The sequence below is a fragment of the Microtus pennsylvanicus genome, chromosome 16 (assembly GCF_037038515.1).
Source record: "Microtus pennsylvanicus isolate mMicPen1 chromosome 16, mMicPen1.hap1, whole genome shotgun sequence".
In the NCBI taxonomy this organism is placed as follows: Eukaryota; Metazoa; Chordata; class Mammalia; order Rodentia; family Cricetidae; genus Microtus; species Microtus pennsylvanicus.
The window spans coordinates 43,140,975-43,163,839 of NC_134594.1; the positions used below are offsets into that span (position 1 = coordinate 43,140,975).

General features: G+C 43.4%; 1 protein-coding gene across 11 annotated transcripts in view; it reads right to left on the reverse strand.

The window, feature by feature from the left end:
* Positions 1-19,822: 19,822 nt before the first annotated feature.
* Positions 19,823-22,865, reverse strand: part of Rapgef2 (Rap guanine nucleotide exchange factor 2) — a 202,411-nt gene continuing 199,368 nt past the window's right edge. For 7 of the 11 annotated variants that reach the window (XM_075950925.1, XM_075950921.1, XM_075950922.1 and 4 more), the window contains one exon: positions 19,823-21,920. In XM_075950925.1, the coding sequence (XP_075807040.1) occupies positions 21,895-21,920 (26 nt within the window). In that variant the 3' untranslated portion in view covers positions 19,823-21,894. The remainder of the gene's footprint in view (positions 21,921-22,865) is intronic. The other 4 variants (XR_012908114.1, XR_012908115.1, XR_012908117.1 and 1 more) reach the window with 1 other exon arrangement.

Genomic DNA, 22,865 nt, shown 5'->3' on the forward strand with positions numbered 1-22,865 from the left:
AACTAGCTTGCCTCTTAGAACGAGCCAGTCTTTCAGCTGAGTCGACTAACCCAGAACGGTGATATTGGTGCCAATCATTAGCAAACGAACACCAGCAAGGAAAGAGAGGAAAAGAGAGCAAAAGTGCAGTGAGCAGGGATGTGGCTAAGGGAGGAACAAAGGAGGATGGGATATGGCTAAGATGGTGGAGGAGGACAGAAAGGGGTCAAGTGGAGGACAGGAAGGTCCTGATGTCAATGTACTCTTGTTTTCAAGGACCATAAAAATATTGATGGTGCACGCCCCTAGACACAGGGACTATGGTCACATGCCAGGCAACACGGTCTCCAGTGTTTTCTGTGACTGCTGAGTCATTGTGTGTACAAACAGCTCATCTCATACGTCCTGGGACTCAATCTGCTTCCCACCATGGTCGTCCTGAAGAGAGGGGCTGACTGGTGCCTCTCAGCACACATCCTGAGTGATCACCCGCCTGCCTCAGAAACGCTCTCCGAGGGTGAACAGCATACACTTCGGGGTATCCAAATGCTGCTTTTCACTCCAATCTGTTTTCCAGGAGGCCAGGGAGTAGAAATCTCTGGCAGCCCTGCAGAATAACTGCAGCTGATGCCCACCAGCAGCCCTGCAGGATACGAGGAAGCCAGGGTGGGAGAAAAGCAGGCCCAGTGGTCCGTGTGAACCACCCCAGGACGGCTCTCCCTGCGGCCAGGTCCCCAGGGTGAACTTGACTGTGATTTGGAAGGGCTGTTAAGCACCATGCAGCATCTCTGCAGGAAACATTATCGCCATCTGCAAGGACTGGAAAAAGCCTGTGAGAGGCTGCATTCGGTGGTCTAATTTTAGAATTGCATTCTACACAGTTCAGAGGGAAAAATTGACACTCGCTAAATTAATTCAAATTGGTTTGACTGCAAACAGAATTTAATTCCCACAGGGACTCGGGCAATTTCATCTCCGGCAGGAAGGAGGATTGGAGTCTGCACTGAGATGAAGCCCTGGAAGTCATGGTCATCCATCTGCCTTGTCTCTAACCTCAGGATGCCATCTCTCAGCGAGCTCCCCCTTGTTGCAGGACAGATCCCACGAAGCTTGAGGCTAGGGTATCCAGCACCATGCTCTGAGCATAGCGGTCACCCTGCCCTGTCTGTGCCTACGCTCCACTACAAATGGACAGTCCTTTGGAAGTAAAAATGTCACAGCAGGCCACCTCTCTTGCTAGTTTCTAGTAATGTCGCCTCTCTCCTTTGCTCCTTGTGGCTCTAAACTGATCCTGCAAGCGTGCAATCAGTCAGGAGGGCTTGGGTTTCTGAAATCGCTGCTTCCCTCTAACAAACGGAGATGGCAGTAACACATTTCTGTCTTTGTGTTGCTATATAGGTAAACCGTTCAAAGTGTCAAAGAGACTATCTCCTTTTCCAACTGAGCACACAACAGAGTCTCCTTCCCTCCCTTCCCTTCTCTCTTTGCCTCCCCTCTCTTTCTCTGCTTTTCTCTGCCTCTCTCTGCCTCTGTTTGTCTGTCTGTCTCTGTGTGTGTATCATATGACTATGTGATATGTCTTTCTGTACACATATGTGTGTCTATTCATGTGAGTGCATGACCATACGTTAGGTCAGAAAACCACATCAGGTTTTGGTACCTGCCTTGCCCCTGCTTGAGACAGAGTCTCTCTGTCATTGCCTTTGATATTCCTGGGATAGCTGCCTGTCAGCTTCTGGGGATTCTCCCAGCTCCACCTCCCATCTCGCCTTTGAAGCACTGGGATTTCCGATATTCTCTCCCATGCCTGGCTTTTCTTGCACTCTGGAGATTTAAAGGCAGGTCTTCACACTTACAGAAGTGCTTTTCACACAGAGCCAACTCCCCAGTCCTAAACTGTCTGTTTTAAATGAGAAATATTTGATATTTGCTACCACACAGTTTGGAATCTTGATTATCCTCTGAAATTGGTAGTGCACACCTTGGATCTTAGCATTTGGGAGTTTGAGGCAGAAGAATGGCTATAAGTTAGAGGCCACCCTAGGTTTTACATAGAAAAGCCCCGTCTTAAAAAAAGAGAGTTAAAAAGGCTTAGTCCCCAGCCTGCAGCTTCATTGGGAGGTAATAGAAGGCCTAGGAGATAAGACCTAATACGAGGAAGCGAGGTCTTTGGGAGTAGAAACTTGCAAGGGATATTGGAACCCTCCCTCTCCGTTTGCCATGGATGTATGCATCAGATCCCCTTGAACTGGATATACAGATGTTTATGAACTACCATGTTGGTGCTGGGAATTGAACCTGCATCCTCTACAAGAGCAACAAGTACTCTTTACCTCCAAGTCATCTCCCCAGCCCCAGATGTTAGTTTTTAAATCTAAATGTATCTTCCCTGTACTGTGAGCCTCCTTCACTTGACTCCATAAACCACATCCCTCAGTCCTGCCCTCTTTATTAAGGGTAATAGCGCCTTGAAAATGTCTCAATCGGAGGGAAGAAAGTCTCCAATGATATTAGAAAGTTAAATATCTAAAACCATATACTTCCCCTCCATTGTGGGCTCCATGAACAAATCAGGCCAACTCAGCAGCTCCCCTGAGGGTTAGCATCTGCCCCTGGTAACTCACAGCATGAGGGCTTAAGGAGAGGGTTTTGTCCAAATTAACCCAAGAATTGTGAGCTGAGGCTAATTTCCTACCAACCAACCAAACCATCATTGTCTCTCCAGAAGTGCTGCAAGCCGAGAGAGGCCTTAGATGTGGCTAACAGCCGAGGTCCTAATGGAAGTCCGGTCTGTGTTCTGGGCTGCATGGGTTCATGTTACCTTAACACAATGGACTGTAGTAATATAGAATATGGTCTCTTGGTTCAAGTCGTGCTAAAAGCGTCTTCTGCCTTCCTCAAAAGGTTTCAGGCAAAGGCCCTGGTTTCACAAAGGCGGAGCAATAACCCACTCTAGCCTTTGCTAGAGTGTGGGCGCCAGGAGCTCACCCATGCTCCTGGCATGGTCTTGTCCCGTCTTAGACTGTCTCTCAGATGCTGGGACTGACAATGTGATTCGCCTCTGGGTCCATCCAGGACATCTTCATTGGTTCTCAGGTCTGTTTCTCCTGGGGTCAAAATGGTGGTTCAAGTCCAAGAACATTCCTGAAAGCCAAAGTAAATAAACAAAGAAACCTTTCTCCGGAGCTCCTCAGTTGACTCATTTTCCCAGCTATAAAAAGATGTTTCAACGGACAGGAAGTAGTGTTCTGCCTGACCCACGTCTCCAGAGGGAAGTTTAGCTTCTTGGCCATCCACATGTTAAGCCGGCTGGGGAACTCATCTGCCTGACTTCCTGGAAAGCTGCCTGATCATCCATCTTGCTAACTGGGTGCTCTAGTCATGGCACCACCAGAACCCAGTGGAACCCAACGACGTTTTAAGTACCCCAAGTCACTAAGAAATCCTCAGGGGTACCTCTGACTAAAAATCTTCCTTTAATTAAATCAGACACAAGACTCAGATATATTAGCAGATGGTTTTGCCCCTTCTAGATGCTAGAAGTTCAAAAGGAAAAATAAGTCTCCGTATTTCATAACTGCTATTTAACTTCTTGTGGTGTATTAGTTTCCCATTGCTGCTATAACAAAATACCACAAATTTAGTTACAGTGTAAATTCATTCTAGGAGTTCTGCTGGTCAAAACTATAAAGTAGTTTTTAATTATATTTTTTTTATTTTATTTTATGTGGAGCGTATGTATGTGTGTTCGTGTACCTTGCCTGTGCTTGTTACCCTCATAAGTCAGAACAGAGCATCAGGACCCTTGGAACTGGAGTTATAGGTGGTTCTGAACCACCATGAAGATGCTGAGAATCAGACCCAGGTGTTCTGCAGGAGCAACAAGTGCTCCTAATTTCTGAACCATCTCTCCAGCCTCCTGTAAAGTGATCCTTATGGAAACGCTTGTCCTTTCCAGAAGGCAGTGGAAGGGCTTTCCACCCTTCAAAATCTGAAATTCTGAAACCAAGAGTGAGCGCTTGATCCAGGCCAAATAAAAGTGGAATTAGCAAAAGTGCATGCTGGTTAAACAAAACCAACATATCTTGCTCCATTCTCAGGCCTCGGGTTATGTATTTCACGTGGATTATGTGACAGGTGTCAATTTCAGAAGGCCAATGCAATGCTTTCTTAAAGCTAGATCGCTCCCTTGGTCCTTGAGCCACACAATGCTAATTGGTTCTTTTTGGATTCTCAGATCACACAGAATCTGATAAATGATCTTTTCTCAAGCCTAAGTCAGGATCATGGAAGAATTGTTTTTTTTATTAAAATGATCTGGGTGTTCTAGGAGTAAGAAAACCACAGCCCAGAAGTCTTGACCCAGACCTGTAGAGTCGTCTCACTAGATCTGTTGAACTGGAGGAAATGGAGGAGAAAAGGCGGGGCCAGGCAGTTCAATGATAAAGGCCATGATGAAAGTGTAGTATTCCGGCTCTGCTCTCTCCCAGTGAAGCAGGAAGTGCCACAGACAGAGATTCTTGCTTTCCACACTCCCGGCTGGATGGATGAGAAGGAACCGATGAACCTTCTTCACTCCGGAGACCTCCAGAGTTATTCTCCCAGACTGGTTCTGTGAAATTTCAACTTCTATTTCTCAGCAGGGTGCTCACTTTTCTCCCAAGATTAGATACATTTTCTGTGTCTTCTTTTTACTCTTCTTTTGTTTGGAAAAATAAACTTAGCAATATTGGGAGGGATGATATGAATAAAGAAACCTGCAAAACCCACGGCTTTTAGTGCTTCATGTAGCTTTTTGTATTTTTTAAAGAACTATGTGATTTTTTTTTTTTGGAGGGACACACACTCCACAGCAGCCTCAGGCGTTGGTCCTCAGTTTCCATCTTATCTTTTGAGGCAGGATCTTTTATTATTGCTGCTGCTGCTGCGGCTGCTGTTGTTAGCCTGAAGAATTCCAGGGACTCTCCTCTCTCTGCCTCCTGTCTTGCTATCATTACACTGAGACTATAGACATTTGCCACAGTGCCCAGCTTCAAGTGAGTTCTGGGGACTTGAACTCAGGTCCTCACACTTTCACCGCAAACACTTGATCTCCTAAGCCTTTTCTTCAGCCCTCCAGAAAGAACAATCTTTAATGTGTACTATAATCACACAGAAAAATGATATGTTCAGAAACTGAGCAGCAGGCACAGAAGCTTGCCTACTTTTCCTATTTCAGGTGACAGAATTTTATCTATTTTTAAGAACCAGCATCTTATTGTGTTGTCCAGGCTGACTTCTGGATGCAAGTGGTCTTCTGCCTAGACTCCCGAGCTGCCGTGGCCACCAGCATGTGCCAACCACAGGGAGTAACATCAGTGCTTGATGGGATCCACTTCACCCACACAAGGGAGAGAATGGCAACAGCAGCTGTTTAAATCCAGCTATTGCATAAACAACTGAAAAGTTAGAGATGGCTACATTTACATAATAAATTAGATAATCATTAGCTGGTCCATATTCATGCAGACATAAAAGGGTACAGATGCTCAGAGGGGGGAAAACTCTAAACAGGTTACAGTGGGTTTAAAAGTGTACAAAGGCTTGAGAGAGAAAAGAAAAAGGCTATCGACAGTCATTCATATATATAGTTTTAAAATAATAAAGTCCATATAAAAGACCGTGTAAAGATGGAAAATGTACAGAGTGTGGGTTCTGCATTCTGCATGTTATTGTGTTGTCTCTAATTTTTTGACAGTTGATAAACATTGCTAAAGAAACAGTTAATAAAAACTGCTAAGAAACATTGGATTATGAAAAATGTTGGATTAAACCTCCTATATATTTTTTAAAACTGTCTTGACATCAAAATGGAAGTCAAAAGATGTTCTAGTTTTTTGGGGGGGTGCTTTTATTTCCACAGGAAATGAGAGGCTATGGATCTATTCCAGGTTGATATGGATCAGGTTTGATGAAGAAAGACCCTACCGCCCCCCCCCCCAAATCCTAACTACAGACATAAAGAATTAAACCTAGAAGATCTACAAGACATAAAATGTGGATTCTGCCTGCTCAAACATAAATCAAAATATCATCTTTGACTGACTTGTGTACAATGCGCAGTCTAGACTTGTATTAATGCAAATATGTATGTTACCATTAAAAGTTTATGTATTTTCAGAACAAGGGGACCAGATACCAATAAAGATGCATGGCCCAGGTGAGTCAGCATCCAGAAGAGCATCAAGACTTCTGTCTGAGATGATCCAGTCTCATATAATATTATATATATATATATATATATATATATATATATATATATATGTAGGTATAACCATTATTTTGAATTTTCTCAGGGTCCCACTGATTAATTAAGATTAACTAGGACAAAACAGCAACCTACAGAATGGAAAAAGATCTTTACCAACCCCATATCAAACAGAAGTCTGATCTAGAAAATATACGAAAAATTCAAGAAATTGGTCATCCAAAGAACAAATAATCCAAAAAAAAAAAAAATGGAGTACAGACCCAAATAGAGAGAATTCTCAACAGAGGAATCTAAAATGGCTGAAAGACACTTAAGGAAATGCTCAACATCCTTAGCCATCAGAGAAATGCAAATCAAAACAACTCCGAGATCCCATTTTACACCTGTAAGAATGGCCAAGATCAAAAACACTGATGACAGTGTTTTTATGCTGGAGAGGATGTGGGGTAAAGGTTTGCACTCCTTCATTGCTGGTGGGAGTGCAAACTGGTACAACCACTTTGAAAATCAGTACAGTGATTTCTCAGATAATTAAGAAACAACCTACCTCAAAACCCAGCAATACCACTTTGGGGTATACACCCAAAGGATAGTCAATAATACTACAAGGACATGTGCTCAACTATGTTCATAGCAGTATTGTTTGTCATAACCAGAACCTAGAGATGTCCCTCAGCTGAAGAATGGATAAAGAAAATGTGGTACATTTACACAGTGGAGTATATCCATCCATTTGCCTGCAAATTTCAAGATGCCATTATTTTTTCTACTGTGTAGTACTCCACTGTGTAAATGTAACCCAGATCCAGAAAGACAAATATAATATGTACTCACTCACAAGTGAGTGAGTGGCTTTTAGGCCTAAAGCAAAGAAAAACCAGCTCACAAATCACAATCCCAGAGAACCTAGACAACAATGAGGACTCTAAGAGAGAAAAACATGGATCTAATGTACCCCGGAAGTAGAACAAGATCTCCTGAGTAAATTGGGAGTGTGGGGATCATGGGAGAGGGTTAAAGTCAATGAGGGAGAACAGGAGAGGAGCAGAGAGAAATATATAGCTCAATAAAAACAATAAAAAAATTGTTTGCAGGCCGGGTGATGGTGGCGTACGCCTTTAATCCCAGCACTCGGGAGGCAGATCTCTGTGAGTTCGAGACCAGCCTGGTCTACAGAGCTAGTTCCAGGACAGGCTCCAAAGCCACAGAGGAACCCTGTCTAGAAAAACCAAAAAAAAAAAAAAAAAAAAAATTGTCTGCGTGGAAAAAATAGGAATAAAGCTTTAACACTTTAACATTAAAAAAATGAAAGTCTTCTTAAATATTATCACACCAGTAACTTTTCTCTCCTTGTAGCTACTCAAGATCTGCATGGCAAAGGCCAAGCTCCCAGTGAAGCCCCTGCTAGGGCATCTGCTTGTCCCCGCTGACCCTTTCCCCTCCTGACAGCCTCTGTGCTGGCACGAATTTGGAGCCCGTGTAATCAGTCTCCTGACTGTGACCCTGGAGCCTGGAAAAGCTAGCATGTCAAATTAAAACAATTCAGAAAGGTAACTTCCATGTAAGCAAAATCAAATTTCTCTGAAGTCAGAGAGTGGTGGATATGGGGGAGAGGAGTAGGTACTGCAGCTTGCCCCTTGAGTTTCTAGAACATTCAGTTGCTGCATTAGTTTCTGCACTCTGGCTATTGTGTCTGTTTCAAGCCTGTGTGGCTCCTATATAGAAGACCTTATCTGGGCACCTGATTTTTAGCAAAGTGGGTTTGACATACAAAGTCTTCCGTGGGGGTGGGAAGAGGGGCCTTGTGGTAGAGCACTTGCCTGAACCTCCTTGATGTGCTGGCTCAGTCTCCAGCACTGCTAAATTAATTAATTGGTTGGTCAACTAATGAATTAAACAGGTCTTTCGTGTTCCCTGTTGGGTGTCAAGGCAATTTCAAGGAAGCCTATTTGTGTGATCTTTCCGGACTGAGCCGTTCACACTTGCGACTTAATCTATAATTTAGAGCGGACCCTGGAACTGGTATAACTGAGTTCCTGCTATAGCTCTGTCTAACTACATAGGGTCACCATAGATGGCAATGCCCCTAATTCTGTGCAACTTGAGGTTCATAAAAACTGTTATTTAAACAAAAACAAGTTGTAGTAACTCTGTCTCCTGCAAGCACAAGCACCAGTGGAAACAGAGAGGCTGGTGTGTGTGGATACTGTGTATGAACATGGAAACAGAGAGGCTGGTGTGTGTGGATACTGTGTATGAACATGGAAACAGAGAGGCTGGTGTGTGTGGATACTGTGTATGAACATGGAAACAGAGAGGCTGGTGTGTGTGGATACTGTGTATGAACATGGAAACAGAGAGGCTGGTGTGTGTGGATACTGTGTATGAACATGGAAACAGAGAGGCTGGTGTGTGTGGATACTGTGTATGAACATAGAAACAGAGAGGCTGGTGTGTGTGGATACTGTGTATGAACATGGAAACAGAGAGGCTGGTGTGTGTGGATACTGTGTATGAACATAGAAACAGAGAGGCTGGTGTGTGTGGATACTGTGTATGAACATCGAAACAGAGAGGCTGGTGTGTGTGGATACTGTGTATGAACATGGAAACAGAGAGGCTGGTGTGTGTGGATACTGTGTATGAACATAGAAACAGAGAGGCTGGTGTGTGTGGATACTGTGTATGGACATGGAAACAGAGAGGCTGGTGTGTGTGGATACTGTGTATGAACATGGAAACAGAGAGGCTGGTGTGTGTGGATACTGTGTATGAACATAGAAACAGAGAGGCTGGTGTGTGTGGATAGTGTGTATGAACATGGAAACAGAGAGGCTGGTGTGTGTGGATACTGTGTATGAACATGGAAACAGAGAGGCTGGTGTGTGTGGATACTGTGTGCAGACATCGAAACAGAGAGGCTGGTGTGTGTGGATACTGTGTATGGACATCGAAACAGAGAGGCTGGTGTGTGTGGATCCTGTGTACAGACATCGAAACAGAGAGGCTGATGTGTGTGTAGATACTGTGTATGAACATGGAAACAGAGAGGCTGGTGTGTGTGGATACTGTGTATGAACATGGAAACAGAGAGGCTGGTGTGTGTGGATACTGTGTATGAACATGGAAACAGAGAGGCTGGTGTGTGTGGATACTGTGTATGAACATGGAAACAGAGAGGCTGGTGTGTGTGGATAGTGTGAATGAACATGGAAACAGAGAGGCTGGTGTGTGTGGATACTGTGTATGAACATGGAAACAGAGAGGCTGGTGTGTGTGGATACTGTGTGCAGACATCGAAACAGAGAGGCTGGTGTGTGTGGATACTGTGTATGGACATCGAAACAGAGAGGCTGATGTGTGTGTAGATACTGTGTATGAACATGGAAACAGAGAGGCTGATGTGTGTGTAGATACTGTGTATGAACATGGAAACAGAGAGGCTGGTGTGTGTGGATACTGTGTATGAACATGGAAACAGAGAGGCTGGTGTGTGTGGATACTGTGTACAGACATCGAAACAGAGAGGCTGATGTGTGTGTAGATACTGTGTATGAACATGGAAACAGAGAGGCTGGTGTGTGTGGATACTGTGTATGAACATGGAAACAGAGAGGCTGGTGTGTGTGGATACTGTGTATGAACATGGAAACAGAGAGGCTGGTGTGTGTGGATCCTGTGTACAGACATCGAAACAGAGAGGCTGATGTGTGTGTAGATACTGTGTATGAACATGGAAACAGAGAGGCTGGTGTGTGTGGATACTGTGTATGAACATGGAAACAGAGAGGCTGGTGTGTGTGGATACTGTGTGCAGACATCGAAACAGAGAGGCTGGTGTGTGTGGATACTGTGTATGGACATCGAAACAGAGAGGCTGATGTGTGTGTAGATACTGTGTATGAACATGGAAACAGAGAGGCTGATGTGTGTGTAGATACTGTGTATGAACATGGAAACAGAGAGGCTGGTGTGTGTGGATACTGTGTGCAGACATCGAAACAGAGAGGCTGGTGTGTGTGGATACTGTGTATGGACATCGAAACAGAGAGGCTGATGTGTGTGTAGATACTGTGTATGAACATGGAAACAGAGAGGCTGGTGTGTGTGGATACTGTGTATGAACATGGAAACAGAGAGGCTGGTGTGTGTGGATACTGTGTATGAACATGGAAACAGAGAGGCTGGTGTGTGTGGATCCTGTGTACAGACATCGAAACAGAGAGGCTGATGTGTGTGTAGATACTGTGTATGAACATGGAAACAGAGAGGCTGGTGTGTGTGGATACTGTGTATGAACATGGAAACAGAGAGGCTGGTGTGTGTGGATAGTGTGTATGAACATGGAAACAGAGAGGCTGGTGTGTGTGGATAGTGTGTATGAACATGGAAACAGAGAGGCTGGTGTGTGTGGATCCTGTGTACAGACATCGAAACAGAGAGGCTGGTGTGTGTGGATACTGTGTATGAACATGGAAACAGAGAGGCTGGTGTGTGTGGATACTGTGTATGAACATAGAAACAGAGAGGCTGGTGTGTGTGGATACTGTGTTCAGACATCGAAACAGAGAGGCTGGTGTGTGTGGATCCTGTGTACGGACATCGAAACAGAGAGGCTGGTGTGTGTGGATCCTGTGTACGGACATCGAAACAGAGAGGCTGGTGTGTGTGGATACTGTGTATGAACATGGAAACAGAGAGGCTGGTGTGTGTGGATACTGTGTATGAACATGGAAACAGAGAGGCTGGTGTGTGTGGATACTGTGTATGAACATGGAAACAGAGAGGCTGGTGTGTGTGGATCCTGTGTACGGACATCGAAACAGAGAGGCTGGTTTGTGTGGATACTGTGTATGAACATGGAAACAGAGAGGCTGATGTGTGTGGATACTGTGTATGGACATCGAAACAGAGAGGCTGGTGTGTGTGGATCCTGTGTACGGACATCGAAACAGAGAGGCTGGTGTGTGTGGATACTGTGTACGGACATGGAAACAGAGAGGCTGGTGTGTGTGGATCCTGTGTACGGACATCGAAACAGAGAGGCTGGTGTGTGTGGATCCTGTGTACGGACATCGAAACAGAGAGGCTGGTGTGTGTGGATACTGTGTACGGACATGGAAACAGAGAGGCTGGTGTGTGTGGATACTGTGTATGGACATCGAAACAGAGAGGCTGGTGTGTGTGGATACTGTTTATGGACATCGAAACAGAGAGGCTGGTGTGTGTGGATACTGTGTATGGACATGGAAACAGAGAGGCTGGTGTGTGTGGATACTGTGTATGAACATGGAAACAGAGAGGCTGGTGTGTGTGGATACTGTGTATGAACATGGAAACAGAGAGGCTGGTGTGTGTGGATCCTGTGTACAGACATCGAAACAGAGAGGCTGATGTGTGTGTAGATACTGTGTATGAACATGGAAACAGAGAGGCTGGTGTGTGTGGATACTGTGTATGGACATGGAAACAGAGAGGCTGGTATGTGGATACTGTGTATGGACATGGAAACAGAGAGGCTGGTGTGTGTGGATACTGTGTATGGACATGGAAACAGAGAGGCTGGTGTGTGTGGATCCTGTGTACGGACATCGAAACAGAGAGGCTGGTGTGTGTGGATACTGTGTATGGACACACAGCATCATTTGTCATTTGATACATTGTTGGCCAATTTTCTCTTGTTCCCTAAGCTGAAACTTTTTGTCATTCTACACTTTGAAAACAAGTGGGACATTTGTGTACTTTTAGGGCCACAAAGCTCAAAGGTAAATGACAGTAAACAGAGTTGTTTCCTTTTTTCAAAGCTAACTACTGGAGGGCAAGCTCTCTCCCCTGTGAGAACCAATCTGTCCCAGTTTCATTTCTGTAGGTGGGATAAAATATCTTGACAAAGGAGAGCTTACAGAAGGAAAGGATTTCGTCGATTTTTGAGTCCAGGTTACAGTCAAGCTGAGTTTTCTTTACAGCAGCTGTCTGGCACATTTCCTTAGAGTGGCTTGGAGCCGACTAGCAATGTGTCATTGCGAATATAACCAACTCACCAAACACAGTGGCACACACACAGAACACTCAGCTGAATGGTGCAGGAGGACCAAGAGTTCAAGACCAGCATGAGCTACAGAGACAGCCTAAGCTACGTGCCGAAAAGTCTGCTTCAGCCAAAACAAAGCAAGGCACAAGAAGTTGAGCAAATGTTGCTACAAACAAGAAATAAGGTAAGGATTTTGAAGGAGGAATGATGGGACAGAAAAGTAGTGAATCAAAGAGGAGCATGACAGGAAAGAACAATTATATAGTTAAAAAAAAAGTTGATAAAATACCATACAGAGAAATGTATGCCATGGTGGTTGGTAGTCATTTAACTGACTCATGGATATTCTATGTGAGCCACTTGCATCATAAATAATAGCACTTTACCGACAACACAATAGGACTATTATCACCTTAATAAAGCAAGAATAAATTGTCGAAAGAAATAATTTTTGTGGTTTAGTGTATAGTTTTAGAGACTTAAAGCCCAAAACTGGGAAGACTTCAGGGGGTTGGGCTATGTGAGTGGTGGGTAAGGTATATCACAGTGGGGTTCAATCTGAAAGAAGCCAGTCTCATTTTGAACAAGAGTAAAAGACAATTACTTCACATTACTAAAAACTCTTTATAAACCAGGTAGCAATATTGCATGGTTTATTTCTGGGTCCTCTATCTCATTGGTCTCGCATCTTACTCTGTTGCTGCTGTGTGGATCTTGTTACCATGGTTCTGTTCAACATTTAAGATCAAGTATTGTTCTATATAGTACCACTTCTCCTGCTTAGGATTGCCTTAGTTGTCCAGGACCTTCAATGCAAACATTTTTTTCAAGCTCTGTGAAGAGTATCATTGGAAATTTGATGGGGATTGCATTAACGCTATTTAAATTTTAGTAATATAGCAATCCATGAACCCAGGTTATCTTTTATCTTCTAATGTCTTCACATCTTTCTTCAGAATGTTAAAGCTTGCATGGAAGCACTGAGATCTTTCCTTTTCTTTGACAATGTTTGTCCTTAGGGCTTTTTTTTTATTTTTTGGCTATCATTAATGGAACTTTTTCTGGTTTATTTCTCAACAAGTTCATAATTGGTACATATAAAAGCTACTGTTTTTAATTGATTTTGCCCCCTACTGCTTTACTGGTGGTGCTTATAAGAACTAAGAGTTTTCCGTTAGATCAGTAATCTATGGACATAAACCTAGATGTTCGGAGGCAATTTGACAGATGGAGAATGATGATTTAGCAAAGCAACAGCAGTAGCTACTCCAGGAGCCTGTGATCTCCCAGTCCCAGATTTTTGTATTACGTTAACAACCATGTGTCCTATTGTGGAACAATCCAGGTGGAGGTGCCATGGTACCTCATCACCATCTTTGGAGACCCTGAGGTCACTGTTAGGAGCCTGAAGTCTCTGTCAAAATAAACTTTCTCTAGTGAACATTTTAAATACCATATTCACCAAATCGCTGACAGGTTTGAGGACCATTATCTATTAAGTATTTCTGAGCTAAACAAACCTAGGCTCAATCTTGAAAATAGATATAGGAGGCTAAGTAAATTTTCCTCCTGCAGTTATTTATGCTATAACTTAGCATGGGTACAAGGATAGTTCTGAACACATTAAAGAATCTGATCCTTTAAGAAGTGACTATTAATTTGCATATCTTAATTATCTTTAAAAGTTTACAGTGATAAGAATTATATCGGTTAAGTTGGAGTCTTAACAAATAACAATTTCTGAATTGAAGATCCTTAGTATCAAAAATAAAACTTAACTCATCATCAACACAGTCCACGGAGAGATTGGAAGTTTCCTGACCCTTTTATAGCACACCATTATAGGGTATAACAGTTTCCAGTATTACTCAATTGATCAAAATAGCTTAAGCTTAACAAAGCGAGCAAAGACAAGGAGATTAAACACGCATCCTTAAGTATTAACAAACCTTAGGTAAGGAGAGACAGTCTCTAAGCCAGTGATTCTCAACCTTCCTAATGATGTGACCCTTCAACACAGCTCCCCGTGGTGTGGGGATCACCCAGCCACAAAATCATTCCCATTGCTATTTCACAATTGAAATTTTGTCACAATTATGAATCACAATGCAAACATCCAACATGCAAGTAGTCTTAGGTTACCCCTCCCCTGTAAAAAGGTTTTTCAGTCCTCAGTGGGTCAAGACCCATAGGTTGAGAAGATCCATCAAACCCCTTGCCGGACTGCTTAAGCCATTGCCTTATTGCAGCATAAGGTAGGAACAGCCCAGTTTCTGGTGTTTAGTATTTGATACTCTTAACTGTAGTCTTAATTCTAAACCTTTTTATTTATTTTTAAATCCAAATATTAATAAAACATTTATAAACTTAAAATTGCCATAGCCTTATACATTTAAATATTTTAAAACTATTTCTTAAAACATATCAAGTTTTTTAATTCAAATTTTCTGCAAAACTCCACAATTTCTTCTTTAAAAAGTTTAAAATCTGGGTCAGGCAGTAGTGGTGGCACACTCCTTTAATCCCAGAACTCGAGAGGCAGAGGCAGGTGATTACTGTGAGTTCAAGGCCAGCCTGGTCTACAAGAGCTAGTTCCAGGACAGGCACCAAAGCTACAGAGAAACCCTGTCTCGAAAAAACCAAAAAGCAAAGAAAAAACAGAAGTTTAAAATGTCTCAACTATGTGCTCCTATAATATCGAAAATAAAGCATCCCTCTTTTCCTTCAAGAGGGAAGATATGGGGAAGATAAGGTAAAATTAAGCTTTAGTAGTACAAACAATTCAGAATTCAATATCGGGGATTTATTCACAATCCTTTGGGTTTTCTGGAGGGCCTTGGACCACCCCTTTGGCTCTATCCTTGGCTATATATATATATAATTATATATAATATCCACACATACACGTAGCCTGGCTTCTAGATTCCAGCCTGCTCCATTTCTTCATGGCTGGTGCTTCTGGGGACTGTAACACATGGCACCAACTCACATGACAGTGGCATTTATGAAACTGCTAAGCCCCCCCCCCTTGCAACGGGGCTCTCTTTCCGTACTCCAGCCCTGCCACACATCTACAAGCCTCAGCTGTTCCCCGTGACTCATCTTTAAGCCCATCATCACCTGGGCGACTCTTACGTTACCACGTTTGGCTGCCAGCACAAGGTACGTTCCTGCACGTGAAAACACGGAGGTGCAGCTCTAATCCGTGATTAAACAGGCCTTGTTTTTAAACTCTGTCTTTCCTAAACCTTGTTTTCAGGACAGGAACTATGGTACAAAAACCCATCCTAATCCAAAATATTTTAGAGACCCGTTGGTGGCTTTTTTGAAAGCCCACTCTACGTGGTCACCTTTAATCAAGAAGGCCAGAAAACAAAGACAGGCAAAACTTCCCAACCAACCAGAACCAGTGGGCAGGTGACACCTCAATATTCGCCCTGGTTGGGAAAATATTAGGGGGCTGCTGAAACCCCTCCATGTCCCAACTAGGGATTGCACAAACAGAACCAGATTATGACTTACCAGGAGGGCTTCCTAGATGCAGTTCTCGGCATGGGCAGTTCTCACGATAGTCCGCGAACTGAAGGAAGTCTTGGAGCCTTGGGACATCTCAAGGTGCACACCTTTCTGAAGCAGCTCCTCTTTCCAGGTTCCAGGGCGAAGGTTCAGCTTTAGAATTTGGGTAGGTGGTCTGAATCTCACTGGGGCTACCAAATATGTTAATCCCACAGGTAGAAAACAAGACCACTACCACAGTTTAAAGCCAAACTTGAAGGAAACGTTAATACTGGGCAGGCGATGGGCTCTGTCCAGGTCCATACCCAGGCTCCCAGGAAATGGCTCCCAAGCCACAGTTTTCAGGGGCTTAAAGTATTTCCCATGAGGTCTAATCAGGACAAATATACATCCTGATGTACTTCCTGCCTACGCCCCTCTGGTCTCCATCCAATCAGGGGCAAGTGTACATCCTGACATATTTTCTGCCCATGTACCTCCTGCCCACATGTGTTCAAGCACACCTGGTGTAGGTGAGTCAAACGAACTTGTGTAGGGGAGTGAAAACACGTGGCTTGTTACCGTGCATAAACACTCGTCTCCAGCACCTCAGGAACTATCTGTGCTTGTGCAAATGATTTGGAGATCAGAGTCCTTCTGATTCTGTTTCATAGATCTCTTGGGCATAGTAATTAAAACCTAAAATGTAACTTTGGCTCTCACAGTTCCTCAGTTTACTCAGGCAAAACCTGTACACATGACATCCAGGCAAATGCAACGGTATCTAACACACCGTCCACATTGCCATCTTTAGAGACAAATATGGCATTTACATGATCCTAAATCAATTCTATAGGTTTGGGGGGAGAAGTCTTGATCTATGTCAGTTAAGGAAAACATGCAGTCTTCTGTGATTCACTGACGCCCACCTGCCCACATTGCTTTCATTGGCACCTTGATCAAATCAGATAGCTGTAGTTTAAATTTTACAAGCTAACTGAAAAAAGGGTGCGGGGGGGGGGGAATTAAGGCATTGAATTTCACTTTCTCCTCTATTAAATGTCCCTTAGGTATTTCAATGTAGATGTTGATATTTTCTCTCATACTAAGACTGCTGTAATCTATATTGCTCGAGGAATGGAGCCCAAAGATTTCAAGTTTTGCTGCTAAGCAGTCATAGGATGGTGAAAGGCAAGTGGGCAATATGGGTTGATCACAAACACAGGCAGACATTTTATTGCATCTTCCTGGTACTTGCTAAAATGTGAATGTTTAAAAAGGCATAATTCACAAATGATTTTTCATATCTGCTAAGTGCTTGACTCACTCTCTCAACTAGGTAATGCCTGTGGTGGTTTGAAAGAAAATGGCCCCCAAAGGGAGTGGCACTATCAGGATGTGTGGCCTTGTTGGAGGAAGTGGGTCACCATAGAGGTGGGCTTTGAGGTCTCATATAATGTTCAAGAAAACTCTTCACTTCCTGTTGCCTGAAAGATGTAGAACTCTCAGCTACCTGTCCAACGCCATGTCTGCCTGCATGCTACCATGTCCCCTCATGATGGCAATGGACTAACCTCTGAAATTGTAATGTTTTCCTTTCTAAGAGTTGCTGTAGTCATGATGTCTCTTCTATGACAGTGCTCATCTGTTTAAAGCCTCCCACCTCTCTCTGATATGTATTTCTCTATACATGGTCTTGAAGCCATTTGTTTTGTGTATGTCACATTTCACAGATGCCCACGGATGCCAGACGATGGCATCAGATTCCCTGGCACAGGAGCTGACAAGCAGTCGTAAGCTGCCTGGCCTGAGTCTGGGAACAGTACGTGGGTCCTCTAGAAGAGCACTCTCCAACCCTGGGAAATGGCATCATCTCTGCCGCTGATCCTAATCTTCACATCTCCAGACAACCAGGCTCCGTGGGGACTGCATGATCTTGAGTCTCCAAAACAGGATAGCTTTTGTCGTTTGAGACAGGGTTTCATGCGGTGCAGGCCAGCCTCAAACTCAGTATGCACCAATGACTTTGAGCACATCCACTTTTATGGGATGCTAGGATGGAACCTAGTTCATGTATATTAAGCAAGCACTCAACTGAGCTACATCCCCAGACCCGAATCAGCTATATTTAGTGTATGGTGCATGCATATGTGTTTCTAACTGTTCACACACATGTATGTGGGCCAGAAGTTGATTTCAGGTGTCCTCCCCAGTCACTTGTCATCTTAGTTTTGAGACTGTCCCTTGATGAACACGGAGATAACAGATTCAGCTAGTTTGGTTGGTCAGTAAGCCCCTTTAATCCTACTGTCTCTGCCTTTTCAGAACTGAGGATACAAGCACAAGTCACTACCCATGGCTTCTCCCTAACTTAAGTTCTCATGCTTGCTTGGCAAGTATGTATTACGCTACCTCCCCAACACCCTGAATTAGTTAATTTTTCAGGAAACTATTACAGAATTAAGGGCTCTAGAGTTTCTACTTCTTTAGCAAGAAGGTGTGCGAACAGTTTGAGTAACACAGAAGTGTATCTGACATTCTAACACATATACCCTCAAAAGCCTGAACCACTTAAATGAATATTTTGAGTGTAGTAGATATAAAACTAAGTTTAGGTGGAGACCGGGGAGGTGGCTCAAGGGTTGAGCTCTTCCAGAGGACCCAGGTTTGATGCCCAGCACCTACACAGTGTTTTACAATCTTTACCTGTCACTCCTGTTCCAGAGGACCAAATGCCCTTTTCTGGACTCCAAGGTACATGCATGTAATACACATACACCCATACACATAAAATAATAGTAACAAAGGTAAGTATAGATGAAAATATAAATGCTTCCGTGGATAGAAGGAAATATTATCTAAGGGCTATAACATGTATACATGAAAACACAGACTGAGTGTTTGCGGTAGGGAGAAAGTAAGATGATTATACAAACTTTCTACAGCATCCCTACAACTTGCTGAATGGCCAAGTACTTGCCTAACAGGTCCTTATCCCTGGGCTTTACTCACGTGATTCTTTTTAACCCTCAAAGTATAAACTGTCTGATGCTCTGAATAAAGTTGGCTATTGCATAAGACTTTAGTCTGCCTCATTTTTAGGTGAACTCTCCAAGGTTCACGCTGCCACCTAGAACAGTAAACAGCAGGGTTCTATTTGGAACACAGAAATGAAAACTGTCTCCTCTACTAATTGTATCTGGCAGACACTGCTTGAAGTCCTAGAGACAGCTGTTTGGCTCTGAAGGTTGCTTACTGGGGTGTAGAAGGGCAGAAAGACAGGACAGCAACCATGGCTAACTTGCAGCAAACAAAACGTGATGAGGAGGATATTCTCTAAAACTGATGAAGCTGCTAGAACAGCATTCTTGCTTTTTTTTTTCTTCAAATCCCCTAACCATTTTGATAGACGACAGACTTAGAAAAAGTTGGTGGGTGGGAGGGCTATCTTCTCGCTTCTCTTTCCATTTCCTGGTCTCCCATTTCTGTGCATTCTAGCTTCTCAGACCTTTACTACATCTCCCTGAGGGAAGAATCTTTGATCTCAAATGTATTTAAGCAGGCAGTACTTAGCTGATTTTTATCTATTAAAATATAAACGCTCTTAGGGACCAAATGTTCATCCTCAGTTAGACAAAGCTTGCTTAGTGGGCAACAAGGCTCTGGGTTCAACCCCAGCAAAAAAAAAACCAAATAAGCTCATAGACCAAAGAGTTTTATGTGCTAGCTAGAGGCCTACAACAAATAGCTAAATTGTTCTCTTGCTGATCGTGACTTTCAATGTCATTCTGAGCTTTCTGTATTTCAGGAAATAATGCTATGTACTACAGAGGATGCAAATGCTACAATGAGCCTCAAAAAAAACAACAAACCACGGAAGAATTTGAACCTAGTCTAGTTGGTGCTAACATTAATGGTATTCATTTCTTTGACTCAATAAAGAACCACGAGAAAGAAATGAGCTGTCACTCAGTTTCTGCCAAGCTGGAGGCTAACTCTTCAGCCTCCCGAGGCCCGATCCTGTAGTGTAACCTTTGCTTCATTTCAGTAATAAAAAGCATTAAAAATTTAGACAAGGCTTTATGTTATATTTATTTATTCTCCAGCTTGTACAAACTGGATGTAGAAGCATAAACATAGTACATTTCTACCATCTTCAACAAAAATATAACCAATATGTACAATTATTGTATTAAAAATACAAAAGGATACAGACCGCACCAATGTCTTTCTAAAAGACATACAGGTACAAGTAGTATCAAAAGTATGAGGAAATCACCAGTTAATAGTACATTCTGCACTCGACATCACAGAGCGAACTGAGATTAGCAGTCCTATGTTCTACAATTACTTAATGTTTAGATAACATTTGTGCAATTTGTGATAGAGCTAGATTTTTGTCTTTCTATATGCACATGAGGTCCATAGCCTATATAGTAAAACTGGCAATAATGCTTGTTACATGTAAAATTACAAATGCGTGAGAGACGATGTGATACATAAGTAGACAAATGCCATGACATAGAAGAGAATTATTAAATAAAGCACTGACATTGTTTGACACAGTGAAAAAACACTGCAATTCGACCTTTAAAATTGGAAGCTATTTACGTTTATTTGACTGATCAATATGATCAGTTGAATTTAATGGAAAAATCCAAGACCAGCAGCCCCTCACATCTGAGTACTACTCGGATTGGCAGCCTTCACTTTTCCGGAGTCTGTGCAAAAAACAACACAAAAATAGGACGACGGGGTCATTCTCAGTCCTTCCAGGGTTCATAGCAGCTGTGAGCGGAGGGGCGCTGCACTTAGGACTTCTCTAGAGGCAGCGTCACGAAGCGCGTACAGGGCAGTCTTCGGTGACTGACCCACCTTGCAGAGGCGAGTGTATCTAACCGTGGGACCTCTGATCATGTTTAAAGACATACTCTCTGGGGCCATTTCAACAAGGGGAGGAGGCTGTCTTGAAAGAGCAGTACGAACAGCTGGCATTCACCCCAACACCCCAAGCTGCTTCACTGCGATGCTATCCAGTTATGCTTCTTTCTTTTAAAAAATAGAAACAAAAAGCTCTGAAACTCTAAATTAACAAAACTCAAAAAATAAAAATTAAAAAAAATTTTTTAAAAAAACCCATAACTTAAAAACAGGGGTTGCCATCCATTGTAATTGAGCAGGACACACTCTCAAATAACACTGTCCCGCCTCCTAAGGCTCAGACAGGACACCCAAGTCCTCATTCCCTCCCCTGGCCATGTGCAAAGAGTTTTACATTAGAGCCTCACCCACTGGGGAAGGAGCGGGTGAGGAGTCCTCGTATTTAAGTAATTGGCTAACATTTGATGCTTCTGGGATAGGGCACTTCACGGGCAAGGCCAGAAGGACATGGGAAGACAGCATCGCTGCCAGGTCTTCCCTTGGTGTGGCCATACCCTGTCCGGCATATTTGGTTTTTCAGAAACCCAGGCTGGCAATCCTACTTAAGGTTCAAAATAATACTGTAATCATTAAATGGATATATTTACTCTCTGAACACAATCTTTAAACTCATTTTTAAAAGGCTATTGTAAACAAGTGGGCAAGCACTGTACTCAAAGGATTTCATGTCTGTCTTTGTCTTCCTTGGTGGGTTCAAGACCCCACGTAGTTCAAAGGCTAGTTTCTCTCATCTTCCAAATGAGACCGAGGGCTAGGGTTGGATTGAAATCTAAGAGGAAGATTGCAAACTCCTTCCAGGCGCGGAGAAGCGCAGCCAGAGGGGATCACCTTTTGATGATCTCCTTCCGGGCGCGGAGAAGCGCGGCCAGAGGGGATCACCTTTTGATGATCTCCGCGGCCAGAGGGGATCACCTTTTGATGATCTTGGAGTCTGGAATGATACTGCGTGATGTGGCAGGCAGCAGCTCGGAGACTGCTGGGCTGTGCATCTCAAGCAATAAGGTCTGCAAAGTGCCACGGCAATTTCTTCACAGTATTTCACATGCAAAGGGGAAAGGAAGAAGGGGAGAAGAAGCCCCATGCTGCTTTAAGGCAGGGAAGGAGGCAAACTGGTCCACCATCCTCAGGATGTGCGTGCCAAGGCTCCATTGCTTCGGATGTCTTCTTGTGCTCTCCTGTCGGTGGCGTGCTCTGAGCCTCAAACCGCAGACACTTGCTCATCTTCTGCACATACAGCCGCGGAGAAAACAAAACAAATAAAAAGTCAACAAGCAGACAATCTTCTGTGCTACCACATTCACTTAGGTTAAAAGAAAGACACATTTAATGTAGCTCACTTAAAACCCTTGCATTTTTGGCAAGCAGTTAGTCATAATTTTAGAAGTTTAAAAACGGGTGCACCATGCAAATCTTTAAACACATATACATACTATATCTGTATACATTGGGGGGTTGAGACAGGGTTTCTCTATGTAGCCTGGCTGTTCTGGAACTTTCTATGCAGGGAGGGGTGGCATTGAACATACAGAGATCCACCTGCCTCTGCTCCGCAAGTGCTGGGATTAAAGCTGTGCACCATCTTATCAGGCTTATACACCCTAGGAAAAAGGCAGCTGTGTGTGGTCATTCAGGTTTCTAATCCCAGTGCCCAGGAAGCTGAGCCAGGAGCAAGCGTCTGCAGCCAGTCTGGCCCACTTTCTTAAAAAAGTTACAATTGTGATGGCCAGGCCAACCAAGAGAAAAGTTGGAGGAAGTGCCTCCATCAGAGTGGCCTGGAAGGCATTTTCTTGGTTGCTAGTTGATGCAGGAGGGCTGAGCCCACCGTGGGCGACGCCATGCCTAGGTAAGAGGGCCTTGACTGTGTATGAAATATGGCTGAATGTGAGCTTGGAAGTGAGCGGTGTTTCCCCACGGTCTCTCCTTCAGTTTCAGGTCTAACTTCCCAGAATAATGGACTGGAAAGAAAGAAACTCTTTCCTCCCCAAATGGCTTCTGCTCAGAATGTCTACAGCAAAAGAAACCAAACTGAGATAACAATAAATCAATAAAATTAAATACATTGTACGCTTACTGGTTGAGCAGTTACTAATAACTGAAGGTCTAAAATAACAGGTATTTTTCTAAGACGGACTTTTAATCATATGCATGCCAGTTTCTGTGTGCGGAAGT